Source organism: Paroedura picta, chromosome 3, assembly GCF_049243985.1.
Source record: "Paroedura picta isolate Pp20150507F chromosome 3, Ppicta_v3.0, whole genome shotgun sequence".
Classification (NCBI taxonomy): Eukaryota; Metazoa; Chordata; class Lepidosauria; order Squamata; family Gekkonidae; genus Paroedura; species Paroedura picta.
In genome coordinates, this window is record NC_135371.1 from 67383981 (window position 1) to 67396836 (window position 12856).

Sequence of the window (12856 nt, forward strand, 5' to 3'; positions counted from 1 at the left end):
GATAAGTGTAAAGTTCTGCATCTGGGTCAGAAAAATGAAAAGCATGTCTACTGGATGGGGGATACGCTTCTAGATAACACTGTGTGTGAACGAGATCTTGGGGTACTTGTGGATTGTAAACTAAACATGAGCAGGCAGTGTGGTGCAGCGGTAAAAAAGGCAAATGCCATTTTGGGCTGTATCAACAGAGGCATCACATCAAAATCACAAGATCACATAGTCCCATTGTATACGGCACTGGTCAGACCACACCTGGAGTACTGTGTGCAGTTCTGGAGGCCTCACTTCAAGAAGGAGAAAAGGAGGTTGAGAGGGGACATGATAGCCCACTTTAAGTATTTGAAAGGTTGTCACTTGGAGGAGGGCAGGATGCTGTTTCTGTTGGCTGCAGAGGAGAGGACACACAGTAATGGGTTTAAACTTCAAGTACAACAATATAGGCTAGATATCAGGAAAAAAAATTTCACAGTCAGAGTAGTTCAGCAGTGGAATAGGCTGCCTAAGGAGGTGGTGAGCTCCCCCTCACTGGCAGTCTTTAAGCAAAGGTTGGATACACTTTTCTTGGATCCTTTAGGATGCTTAGGGCTAATCCTGCGTTGAGCAGGGGGTTGGACTAGATGGCCTGTATGGCCCCTTCCAACTCTATGATTCTATGATTCTATGATTCTATGTTTCCAGGCCCTCCCAATCTTTATCCAGTTGGGCATTGGTCTTACCGGGAGGCATATAGACATTGACAACCAGGAATGAAATCTGCTGGCAGCAAATGCTAATTGCCATAGCCATTTGTGAATAAGAGGGAAGTTGGCTAACTACTGCATTCAATGATGTAGCAATCAAAATTCCCAACCCGCCTTTGGCTCTGCCGTGAGTAGAGGCTAGAGCCGCTAGTGTGTATGTGGCATAACTATTCATGGTAATTGGGTTTAAAAGCCATGATTCCTGCACCATGATTATATCAAAACTGGAAAGAAATTTATAAGTGGATTGGTCCCACTCTATGACATTATACTCTGCCAGTTTGGTGTAGTGGTTAGGAGTGCGGTCTTTTAATCTGGCAAGCCAGGTTCGATTCTGCACTCCCCCACATGCAGCCAGCTGGGTGACCTTGGGCTTGCCACGGCACTGATAAGGCTGTTCTGACCGGGCAGTAATATCAGCGCTCTCTCAGCCTCACCCACCCCACAGGGCGTCTATTGTGGGGAGAGGAATGGGAAGGCGACTGTAAGCCGCTTTGAGCCTCCTTTGGGTAAGGAAAAGTGGCATATAAGAACCAACTCTTCTTCTGCTGCTGCTGAGGTCCTTTCCTTCCCCAAACTCCATTTTCTCCAAGCTCCACTCCCCCCCCAATATCTCTATGTACATCCCAACCAGTACTATCCTACCTATCCTTAATCAAGGCTTAAGATGTGGAAATAGGCAGCTGTATGTTGTTACTTACTGCATTGACTGCAGCCACTCCAAGCTTGCCTCCCTTGTCCAGAATCATCTTCTCCAGTCCCAACTCCCATTGTGAAGTACAAGTCAAATGCAGTTCAGAATCACTCAGCACCATGAGTTTGGACCTCACAAATGATTATTACCATAGCTGCTGCTGTTTATGGCCCAGAAGTAATAAGGGTGCCCTCTGCCCTGTGCATTACACTGGAAATCAGGTCATAGGATTCAGACTGCGCTTCAGGCTGGCCCCAGATCCCCCTTTTGGTACTTAGTAGTGCTGTTGGTTTGCTGTTCCAAGCTTTAACAGTCCTGCTTGTTTTGGGTTGACCTTTGCAGGATACAGAATTCGACTGAAGTACCACCTGAATTTTGTAGCAAATCTTGCAGAAGTTGTTTGCTCTGCACATGAGTAAAGTGGGGGGCTGAAGACTGAAGAAAAAGGCATCTGCAGAATATATACATCTAATTCCAGTTTTCTGTGGATTACACACAAACAAATCAGGTTATGAAATTATCCTAAACTTTTTGAGATGATGGATACTGGTAATGCGATAAAAGACATCCCTGCCATCTGTTGTTCCTGTGCTAAGATGTGCAGCTTCTGTTTTGCAAAGAATAATTGCCAGTGATTAATTATATTATGCATATCTTGCAAGTACTTTACCATTTCTGCCATAACCACAATGTATACAATTTGTTCAGTGTTGGTTCCTTCCCCTTTTCATTTCTAACTTTGGCTTCTCTTGTACATGTGAAAAAATTTAATTAATATTTCTAATGGTGCTTCACTCCTAATGCTACTAGATCCACTGTGGTAAGCTAATGAAGCAGTGTCTCATCCTACTATTGTACAGCAAAGCTGTAGTTGGTCTAATGTCAAGAGTAAATGCTGATACTGCTGCTTGCTTTTCTCCTCCCTAATCATAGGAGAGAGATTTTTTTTTTACACATCAGGATTATTACAGGTAAATTCTAAACTAGAAATTGATGCTTCTAATCTTGCCAGACTAGGCTTTTACAGTTTCATGCCCAGGCTTACAGTTTTCTGAGCACCTGTTAAAAGTGAAATCTTCAGAGCCTTTCTGTTGGATGAAGAATCACACTAAGTTTAGGAAACAGCAAGGTTTATTTAACCTAAAACATGGTTTGCAAAGCATGGAGAGCAGCCCAGGGCAGTCCCAGAACCACTCTGAGGTCTGCCTCGCAGGGCAGCTCATCTTAAGCACACACCTGACTCTGTCCAATTGGCCAGTAGATCAATAGGCTCACACTCTCATCCTTTCACATTACACTTTTAACTTTTGATTTCTCCTTTCCTCCCCACGTTAGTGCTCTAACTTTCATTCCTCCTTCCGCCCCAAATGATGCTAAGCTTTTTGCTACAGTGTCTGTGTCCTTGTATCTTGTAACATTCCAGCCTGAGTTTACTCCTACTTTTACTGTATCTCCTACGTCAGCGGTCCACAACCTTTTTCAGGTTGGAGACTGCTGCCAAGAGGTGGGGAGAGAGGGCGACCTGGGCCCCCGCGCATGCATGGCAGCCCCGCGCACGCATGTGCATTTGTGCCTGGCGGGGCTGCAAACGTGCACGCACTGCAGTTTTGCGCATGTGGGGGCTGCCGCGCATGCGCATTTGCGCTCCTGGCTTCAGTGGCCAATTTGCTCGTGGCCTGGCGAGCCTCTTTCTGCAGGGGGGGCGGGGAGAGGAAGCCGCGGCCTGCTGCTGAAGCTCTTGCAGCCCAGCATCGGGCCGTGACCGGGGGTTGGGGACCACTGTCCTACATGCTGGCTTTCTAGCATGTAATGGCTTCACACTGGGACAGAAGACTCCATTATTTTCTTAACACACCATACCAATTCTTGAACATGTTATGATTTTCCCAGTTGCTTCACTTCTGTCTGAACTACACAGTTCCTGTCCTCCAAGAGGTCTATAGATAATTTTTCCTTTGGCAAAGCATAATATTCTGCAAATTAAGGGCAGAGGCCACGTGGCCTTCATGTTTAAGGTCTACAGACAGTGATTCTGTTTCGTGTTGACCCAGCATTTGAAGATCTCCTTTCATCAGTGACTATGGAGGAGGGTCTGAAATGCAAATAAGTTCATGCTTCCTTTTGGAATCTTCTCAGGTAGTATTGATAACTATGTTGCAATATATCATTTCTTGGTGGGCTGATGTCAGATCTGTGAAACCGACAAAATAACATCATTAGACATTACTTAAAATTTCAAATTTAGTCATTAAGGCAAATTATAACCTGAGATTTCATAGGGCAGCCAGTTCTACCCTCGGACACTCCCACTACTGAATTTTTGGACAGAAACCTTCTTTGGTTCAATGCACTCTGAGCATTCAAATATAGGATATTTTCCCATATGTGTATGATATATGAAACTATGTGTATATGGTATTGGAATATGAAAGATCTGTAATGAAACATATGAAGGGGGCATCAGAGGAGATGTGGAACTTCCGGGTGTTTTTAAAATAATCTCCATTGTCTTGTAGCTTTTTGGAAACTTCCTGCTCCTTTGAGAATACTTCCTTCCTGCTTGCCTCCTGAATGAACAGGAGGAAGACAATAGACAGACGATAGGACTCCCTCTCCTCTTTCTATACAAAGTTTGTGTCTATTCAGAATAAGACTGTTTTTATTCTATTTTGTAGCCTGGCACACTGCTCTTCTTTGCATATTTAAACTCTGCCAACATGTAGAAGGTACATACATTTTGCACACTCTCTTTAATATACAAATCTAACATGGCTAAATTATGCTCCTTGATGGCTAGCATGGCCATGTTTACATTTCCCACTTGTCAGGAATAATTTATGACTTTATAACCTGGCTTGCCCATGGCTTCATTCATTCATTCATTCATTCATTCATTCATTCATTCATTCATTCATTCATTCATTCATTCATTCATTCATTCATTCATTCATTCATTCATTCATTCATTCATTCATTCAATTTATATGCTGCTCTCCCTTGCAGCTCAGGGTGGTTTATAAGAGCTTCCACTCAAAATGCGCATACATGCTACATTTTTGAACAGAACTTGGTGTAAACTAAGTGCAATCTGAGAGTTGTTTGTAAACATACAGACACATTATTTTACCTGTATAAATCTGACATGGTCCATACTGGCCCCTAGATGAAGCAAGGAAAACTATGTCCCAATTTTTTTGGACTCCATTGCTGTCACATTATCTGAATGCCAAAGGGCATTTGCATTGCCAGAGGTGTTATTCGTTACTCTTCTGCTCACCACTGTACAGCCCAGAATTGACTACCTTGAATCTAGAGCCGTTTGAGGTACATAACAGAATCAGGAAGGTCTCTTCCTACACTGGTTCAGAATCCCAAAGTTGATTAATTTCTCTTACCTGATATTCATCAAATATATTTGTATCCAGTTACAGTAAATGTAAGAAGTTCCCCAAAGATATTACTATTTGTCTTGATACAAAGATAAAGTTAAACATAAACATGGTCCTTAGCCTACACCTTCAAACCTCTGGGTTCAGTAGTAACACTGGTGGACAGATATCCATTCCCAATAATAGTTTTAGGAAGGGACTGCAATGGTTGGAGAAGCAGCAGGAATTGTTTAACCCTTTCTCCTGCTGGTCATTTTTCTATTTTAAATGGAATATAAAAATGGCCAGTAGGCCAAGGATTCAGGCCTCCATCCCACTGATTCATGCCTGCGGTGTCCTGTAGTGAGCAGATGTTTCTAAGTCTAGAATCTAGGACTGGGGAGACCAACATTCACACCCCTGCTTGACTCAGACACCATCTCTCAACTGAACTTCACTTCCTGTGGCTGTTGTGAAGTTAAAATGGGATGACTGCTGGTTTATTATCCTGAGCCACCCCCCTCCCTAAAAAAAAAATCAAAATAAGGGAAATGTGCTCAAGCCTCTATAGGGTAGAACACAATGTAACGTTGAATATAAATATTTATTAAAATTAAAAACCCAAGGCTTGAAATATAGCCTCATTAAAATCCATGTGTACATTCATACGAATGCCTTCACTGACTAGACGCATTTTGGCATGGCCACCTTTATTGATGGCCACCTTTATTGATGGTCAGGCATAAATAGAACAGCATACATAAAATACAGGAAAAGAAATATTAAATATACAGTAGGCTCTTTTACATACAATGATATAAAATGTTTATGAATTAGGACTCTCAGGACCTTAATCGATTCTATGGACCAGAAGGCCAGATAAAATTCTTTGAGGCCTCTTCTGTTTCTAAAGCAGGCTCTGATCCAGATAAGCCCTTCCAGTGTCCAGAGAGCCAGTTTGGTGTAGTGGTTAGGAGTGCAGACTTCTAATCTGGCATGCCAGGTTCGATTCTGCGCTCCCCCACATGCAACCAGCTGGGTGACCTTGGGCTCGCCACGGCACTGATAAAACTGTTCTGACCGAGCAGTGATATCAGGGCTCTCTCAGCCTCACCCACCCCACAGGGTGTCTGTTGTGGGGAGAGGAATGGGAAGGCGACTGTAAGCCGCTTTGAGCCTCCTTCGGGTAGGGAAAAGCGGCATATAAGAACCAACTCTTCTTCTTCTTCTTCTGAACATCCTATTGGAGCCAACCTTTCTCCAGAGTATGCTGAGCTTCATGGATGAAAGATGAAAGGGATGCAGGTGGAGTACATAGAAGATTTATTCCAGCCTCCCTTCTAACAGGTCCTATGTATAGGACAATAGTTTCCCTCTCATGGACCCATTATGCATGGGCCAGAATGCCCATGCTGGCGGTGGCAGGGCATTGGGGAAAATCCCCGATTATGCATGCCCCCCCACTAGTGCGGGCAGGGCCCAGTCCAGGGTCACGGAAGATCCATGTTATGGAAACACGGGAACTTCCGCAGTCCCTGGGATACTGCAGGCGCCAGCAGGGGCTAGTGCTGGCAGGCGTTGTGCATAATTGACAGCGCCGAACCTTTTGGCCTGCCCACTCTGACCCATGGTGTCCCTGTAGGGACACTGCACACCTCCTGCCCCCGCTGTCACGTGTGGTGGGAGCTCAGACCCTCCCCACTCACCCAGAGCAGCTGCCATTTGCAAAGTTCCTTTTGGGCTTCCCGGCCCCGGCGTGTGTGCGCATGTGCTGCCCTGGGGTGGCAGCGTACGCTGGGAAGCCCCACCCCCATGCGTACATGGGGAACGCTGGGCATCCTGCCCTGACGCAATGGCGCAGCGGCCCCTCGGAGTAGTGGCCGCCGTGTATAATTGGTCCAGGGCTAGCCATCCTGTCTAACTAGGCTGGCCAGAAAACCCATCAGATAAGAAAGACTTAATTGTTCCAGCTAGCAGAAAGGAGAGGTAAAATCTATATTAAATCAATGTTGGGAGCGGGTGACAGGTCAGGTAGACAGAGGGGGAATTTGGGGAGCAACAGAGGATATTGCAGTTTGTGCAGACTGATTTTATCTTCTTGTTGTTGTTGTTGGTGCTCTCATAGCAGTCCTGGGAATCTACAGGATGGGGTCTTTGGAAGTGTATTAATGTGTCTGCCTTGTCACACGATTGACTGCTATCCAGTTTCCAGCAGCATCCACGCAAGATGTCTGAACACTTTAAAAAATGTCTAGCTTGATGCGGCCTTCTCTTCTTAGGTGTATCTGCACAATTTCTTTCTCCTTCTACGAAATGATGCCTGTAGTCATTGTATAATAGAAAGCATGGCATGACTGATTAGATCTGGTAACCCTGTCCATTTTGGCTCTCCAGAGTTGAAGTTCATGGAAGTGGTGTTAGCAATCAAACGGTAGCCCTTCGTCTTACACTCAGAGAATGAATGTGAGACTCATCCAACAGCAGGAGGCAAGTGCTGTGCAAATGCCACTGAAATATGCTTGGATCTCTCATTTTTAGCTTGGTCAGCAAACTTCTTCTCATGGTCATCATTCTTTGCGGCACAACCCCAAGTAAGCATAGCATCCAAAGACTGAACACAATACTGCAGCTGTGGTCTGACTGTGTAAAGTAGCAATCTTTGTGGCCAGACTGAAGTTAAACAGCAACACAGAATCATAGCTGAGGAACCATATCATGAATCCTGGACATTTAGGCCTTGCCTCTGTCAGGATAAGCATATATCACAGGGCAGAGGCCCAATGCATTACTCCTGAGGTAGGTAGGATAAAATATTTCATTTTGAGTGAGAGCATATGAACATATGGGGGTTTTGTGTGTGTATCACCATCACATGTATCTCCACCACCACATCATTTTTTAACCTGTTTGATTTTTAACCTTCAGATGGCTTCTGGATTTTTTGCCTTAACGTACAAGGCCATTTCTTAAAGGATGTACTGGTTGTTCCTTTTTCTATTTTGAATGGGATGTTCAAGTTATCAGTAGAAGGGTTAAGCCCTTCCTCCTCCTCCCCCACCCCCAACTGATTCATGCCTGTGGTCAAGGAATAAAAAAAATACATATGTGCAATGACCATTTCCCTGCTCACACAGAAAAGAATGTGGGTGGCAATGCTGCTGTTTTTCAAGCATGCTGCACCAAACAAAATCAAGAAAACAACTCTTGGTGGCTAAAGATGTCGTCCTGAGAGGGTGGCAGGGCATCTGCTCTGCTATCTCTGAAGCCTGACAGGGGTCAATTGCGCAAGCAATTGGCAGAAAAGAGGAGGGGTACGCAAACCCCACCTCACCTTTCTACCCAGGAAGTTCTTGGGGCCGTCTCCAATCCTTTAGGGAGTATATCTCCCTGGATTATAGGCTGTCAGCGTTCCAGGTCCAGAGGACGACTGCCATTTTCTATCTCGGACTTTCTTTTCTTTCTTTAATCTTAAAGTATCTCCTTCAACCCTACACGATGATTTACCACAAATGAACGTTTTGAACTGAGGGGAGGACATCGGCTGAGTTCCAAAACATCATTTACTGCAAGTATCTCTCGTTTTTTTTCTCCGTCACTCCTCCTACATCAAAGCCCTTTGTTTCCCCCCTCCTCTTACTCTGCTCTGCCCGAAGCCACCTCGTTATGAGGCAGGCTAATTCTCCTAACTAAGCAGAAGAAGGACTCAAATCAACTCAAATTAATTGGCAAAAGCTCTTATTGTAATTGTTTTGGTTTTCGGAAATAAGAGATAAGAGCTGTGAATGGGAAAATCTCACGAGAACTCTGTGCCAGCACAAGAATACCTGCCTTAACTGACTTCAATACGTCACATGCCAGAGGATAAAACAGAGGACCTCTACTGGCCACTTGTAAAATTGTTTGAGGCCGGTTTTTTTTAAAGTCAAAAACATGTCTATGTTAAAAAGATTGGCTCATCTAATAGAGATACAAACTCAAGATTACAAAGTATTTATAGATGGATTGGTCAAAAATATCTCCAAGGAGATCCAAGATGGCAAGGAAGAAGTCTCCAATAGGAATGATGGATCAATTACAGTGGCTGATGACAGCTTTAAACAAGGTGGAAAACCAACAGCAGAAGAGAAATCTGAAATTCATATCTTCAAGGAGATCCAAGATGCCAAGGAAGAAGTCTTTAACAGGAATGATGGATCAATAACAGTGGCTGATGACAGCTCTAAACAAGGTGGAAAACCAACAGCAGAAGAGAAATCTGAAATTCATATCTTCAAGGAGATCCAAGATGCCAAGGAAGAAGTCTTTAACAGGAATGATGGATCAATAACAGTGGCTGATGACAGCTCTAAACAAGGTGCAAAACCAACAGTAGAAGAGAAATCTGAAATTCTGGAGACGGAAAATGGGATGCTGGAGTTCTGCAGCCCAGATAAGGACAGCCTTTTTAAAAAGACATACAGCCATCTCAAAGCAACAGTGTACAAAAATCAATCAAAAGAAATATGGATCTGCAGTGAAAGTAACCGATTTAAAGGAGCTCTTTGGGGAAAAAATTGTATTGATACTGGAGTCCAGGAGGTGCAACGGCCTCAAGATTTATCGATGCATATTCTGCGGGAAAGAGTACAACTGCACTTTCTACGCCAAAGGCCAATGGGACAGAATATAAGTCTACGGGAACGACAAGATGTAGCAAGCCTCGAGATGAGACCCCCTTAAGAAGATGGAAAGCTCATATTGTTGTATGTTTAATGTTATACTGTATTCTATATTTCTATTTTTATGAAAAAGGGGAAGCAGTGTCTCTTTCTCTCTTGTTTCTTGTTTCTTTCCCTTTGTAGGCATATAGGTAATATAATCATTAGTGTTGGAAATATAAAATGGGGTTCTCCCCCCTTATTTTTTCTTTCTTCTATTAGTGTATTGTTCTAGGACCAAAGCCTACACTGACCTGTAGAAAATGTTTAATGTTAAGCTTTCAACTTAAATCTGAAAATATACCTGTCAGGATGGCTCTTAGAATGGGTCAAGTATAAATTGTTTTGTAGATGAATAAGAATTAAGGATAAGGAGAAGCTATAGAAGACTGAAAGCTTATATTGTTCTATGTTTAATGTTAAGCATTTAATCTAAACCTGGAAATCTTATTATTCTCTGTATTAACAACATATACTGTATCCTACATTGCTATTTTTATGAAAAAGGGGAAGCAGTGCCTTTTTTCTCTCTTGTTTCTTTTCCTTAGTAGGCATATAGGTAATATAATCGTTAGTGTTGGAAATATAAAATGGGGCTTTCCCCCCTTATTTTTTTTTATTGGTGTATTGTTATAGGGCCAAAGCTCATATTGATCTGTAGAAAATGCAAAGCTCTCAACTTATACCTGTCAGGGTGGCTCTTAGAATGGGTCAAGTATAAATGTAGATGTATCTGTATTAAGGATAAAGAGAAATTATGAAATCCTTTTGTAATTTTTTTTCTTTGTACATCTTTAAGGCAAAGCCCTACTTTCCTCTCCCTTCATCAGGGTATTGATACAGGGCCAAAACTCATACTGTTCTATAAGAAATGTTTAATGTTAAGCATCTAACTTAAACCTAGAAATATCTACCAGGATAGCTCTTAGATTGTATCAAGCAGTTAACGTGAGGTCTACGATCTCTCAAGTAAGTTGATTAATAATAACTTTTCTTTTGTATATCTAAACAGGCCTTTTTTTTTTAATGTAGTGGAAATGTGGATGGCTCTTAGACTCATGGCTCTTAGAGTTTTGGGCAAAAGTTTATATCACTGTGGAGTCAATGTGGGGTCGTATATTTTCAAATGATGATTATATTTTATTTACTGCTTTTTGTATCAATAACTCGTGTTGCATCCTATATTTCTATCTTTATGAAAATAAAAAAAATCATTAAAAAAAAAAGAAAACAACTCTTGAGTGAGGAGAAATTATGTGAGAGGATTGCTAGATTAGCAGTGAAAAAGTTCTAGGCATTACAAAGCAGGAAGAAGCTTAGAGTAAGGATGGCCAAACTCTCTAGCCCTGCACATAAATTACAGTAAACGTATGTACAATGTACACTTGAGTATTCATTATACATATGTTCAGTATTTCTCATGTTACACTCAATGCATATACTCAATTGCTGAGTGTGCAATTTAAACTCCGCATTTATCTGAGTACTGGTCCCAGGTTTTGTTTGGAAAGTGAACATGTTCTGGCTTTTTCTTACAGATGTATACATGTCAGTGCATGGTGTAAGTGAAAACCCTGTAACCTGTGAACAAGGCTATAACAATAGAAAGTCTAGAAGCCAGACCCCGTGCCCTGATGCTCTGAGAAGTGTCCATTTCTGCTAGAGAACCACCAGATAGCCACAGACTCCTCCCAGAGGAACCATGTCCACTCTCCAAAGTGAGGCACCAGCTCAGTCTTCATAAGTATGCCCTGTATTCAGTACAATAATTCCAGCAGATCTCCACGGAAAATTGTTTACAATCCTGGTCAACCCAGATTTGGAAGACTGAACTCTTTTACTTTGGACTTATCTCCTGAGCCCTTAACTGTGTTTGCAGAGGGGCTCTGGGAGGGGAGCATCTTAAGCTGGATGGAAGTTATTTCATTTGGGCAGCTCAGTATAAAGCGGGGGCTGCTGGCTTTGGGAGACTGGGGGATGGGCAAGAAAGGCATTGGCCAATGTCGTCACTCTGCTTTAACATCTCTGTTACAAGCCCTTGATCCTGCTGCCACTGGGAAGGAGATGGAGAAGCAAGGCAGGTGAGCAAAAGGCGGCTAGTATGATGTAATGGTAAGAGTACTGGACTAGATTCTGGGAGACCCAGGTTTGAATCCCCAGTCAGCCATGGCAACTTGTTTTGGGTCAGTTTCATACGTTTAGACTAACCTACCTCACAGGGTTGTTGTGAGGATAAAATGTGGGTCCTTGTTGAGGAAAAAGGCAGGATATACATCTGTACACCACTTGGGGAGCGGTATAAATTAAACAGGTTAAAACATTCCAAAGCATTCTGGTCAGCTGTAAGAGGACTCTTGAGGGGGAAGACTGATAATTTAGAACTTATTATTGCCCCCCAAGTTTGGGTTGATCATTTTTCTGCTCTATTTAATGTCCCAGCAGCTCCAGAAAATCTGCTGAATGACTCCATCCCAACTAATGTCCCTAGATGGTCCCCAGTTTTGCCTGACGAAGTAGAGGAACTAATTCTGAGCCTTAAGTTAGGCAAAGCCCCAGGCCAGGATGTCCTTTCAGCTGAACTTCTAAAAAACAACCCTAAATGGTGGGCTCCTCCCTTGGCCAACTTATTTACCTTAATTGACTTACATGGGATTGTCCCAAGTTCTTGGTTGAATTCAATCATTGTTCCCATGTTTAAAAATGGTGACCATAATGACCCTAATAATTTTAGACCTATTAGTTTATTATCAATTATAGGTAAGATTTATGCAAAACATCTCGAACGGCGCCTAACTGATTGGGCTCGCTCTCAAAGAATTATAGGTCCTGAACAGATTGGTTTCTTGCAGGGTAACTCTACTATAGATCATTGTTTAACTCTCTCATGCCTGGCCGAGAAATATACGTCCCAAAATGGTAAGAGGCTATACACAGCTTTTATAGACCTTAAAAGTGCCTTTGATAAGATAGATAGGGATATGCTCTGGAATAAATTGCGATCAATGGGTATGGAACCGAGACTTGTGTTTCTCATCCAAAAACTTTATGTGTCCACCTCCTGCCAAGTCCGGTACTCTTCAAAGGGAGACTTAACCTCTAAGATCTCAATGACCATTGGAGTTAAGCAAGGCTGTATTCTGGCCCCTTTGTTGTTTAATTTATTCATTAATGATTTAGCGTTAAAACTGGAACCTATTAATGGTCATCCCCCAAAACTTGGTTCCCAGCATATTCCTTTGTTGTTGTATGCCGACGATACTACAATACTCTCATACACAAGGGTTGGCTTACAGCGATACTTATCCACCTTTTACCAATATTGCCAAGATAATAAGTTAGTAATTAACTATGGTAAAA

General features: G+C 42.6%; 1 protein-coding gene across 5 annotated transcripts in view; it reads right to left on the reverse strand.

Annotated features, from left to right (window-relative positions):
• Positions 1-1888: 1888 nt before the first annotated feature.
• ZNF346 (zinc finger protein 346) overlaps positions 1889-12856 on the reverse strand; it is a 112576-nt gene continuing 101608 nt past the window's right edge. For all 5 annotated transcript variants that reach the window (XR_013229149.1, XR_013229146.1, XR_013229144.1 and 2 more), the window contains one exon: positions 1889-3625. Coding sequence is in view for 1 of the 5 variants with exons in the window: in XM_077326305.1 (XP_077182420.1) it covers positions 3620-3625 (6 nt within the window). In the remaining 4 variants the exon portion in view is untranslated. The remainder of the gene's footprint in view (positions 3626-12856) is intronic.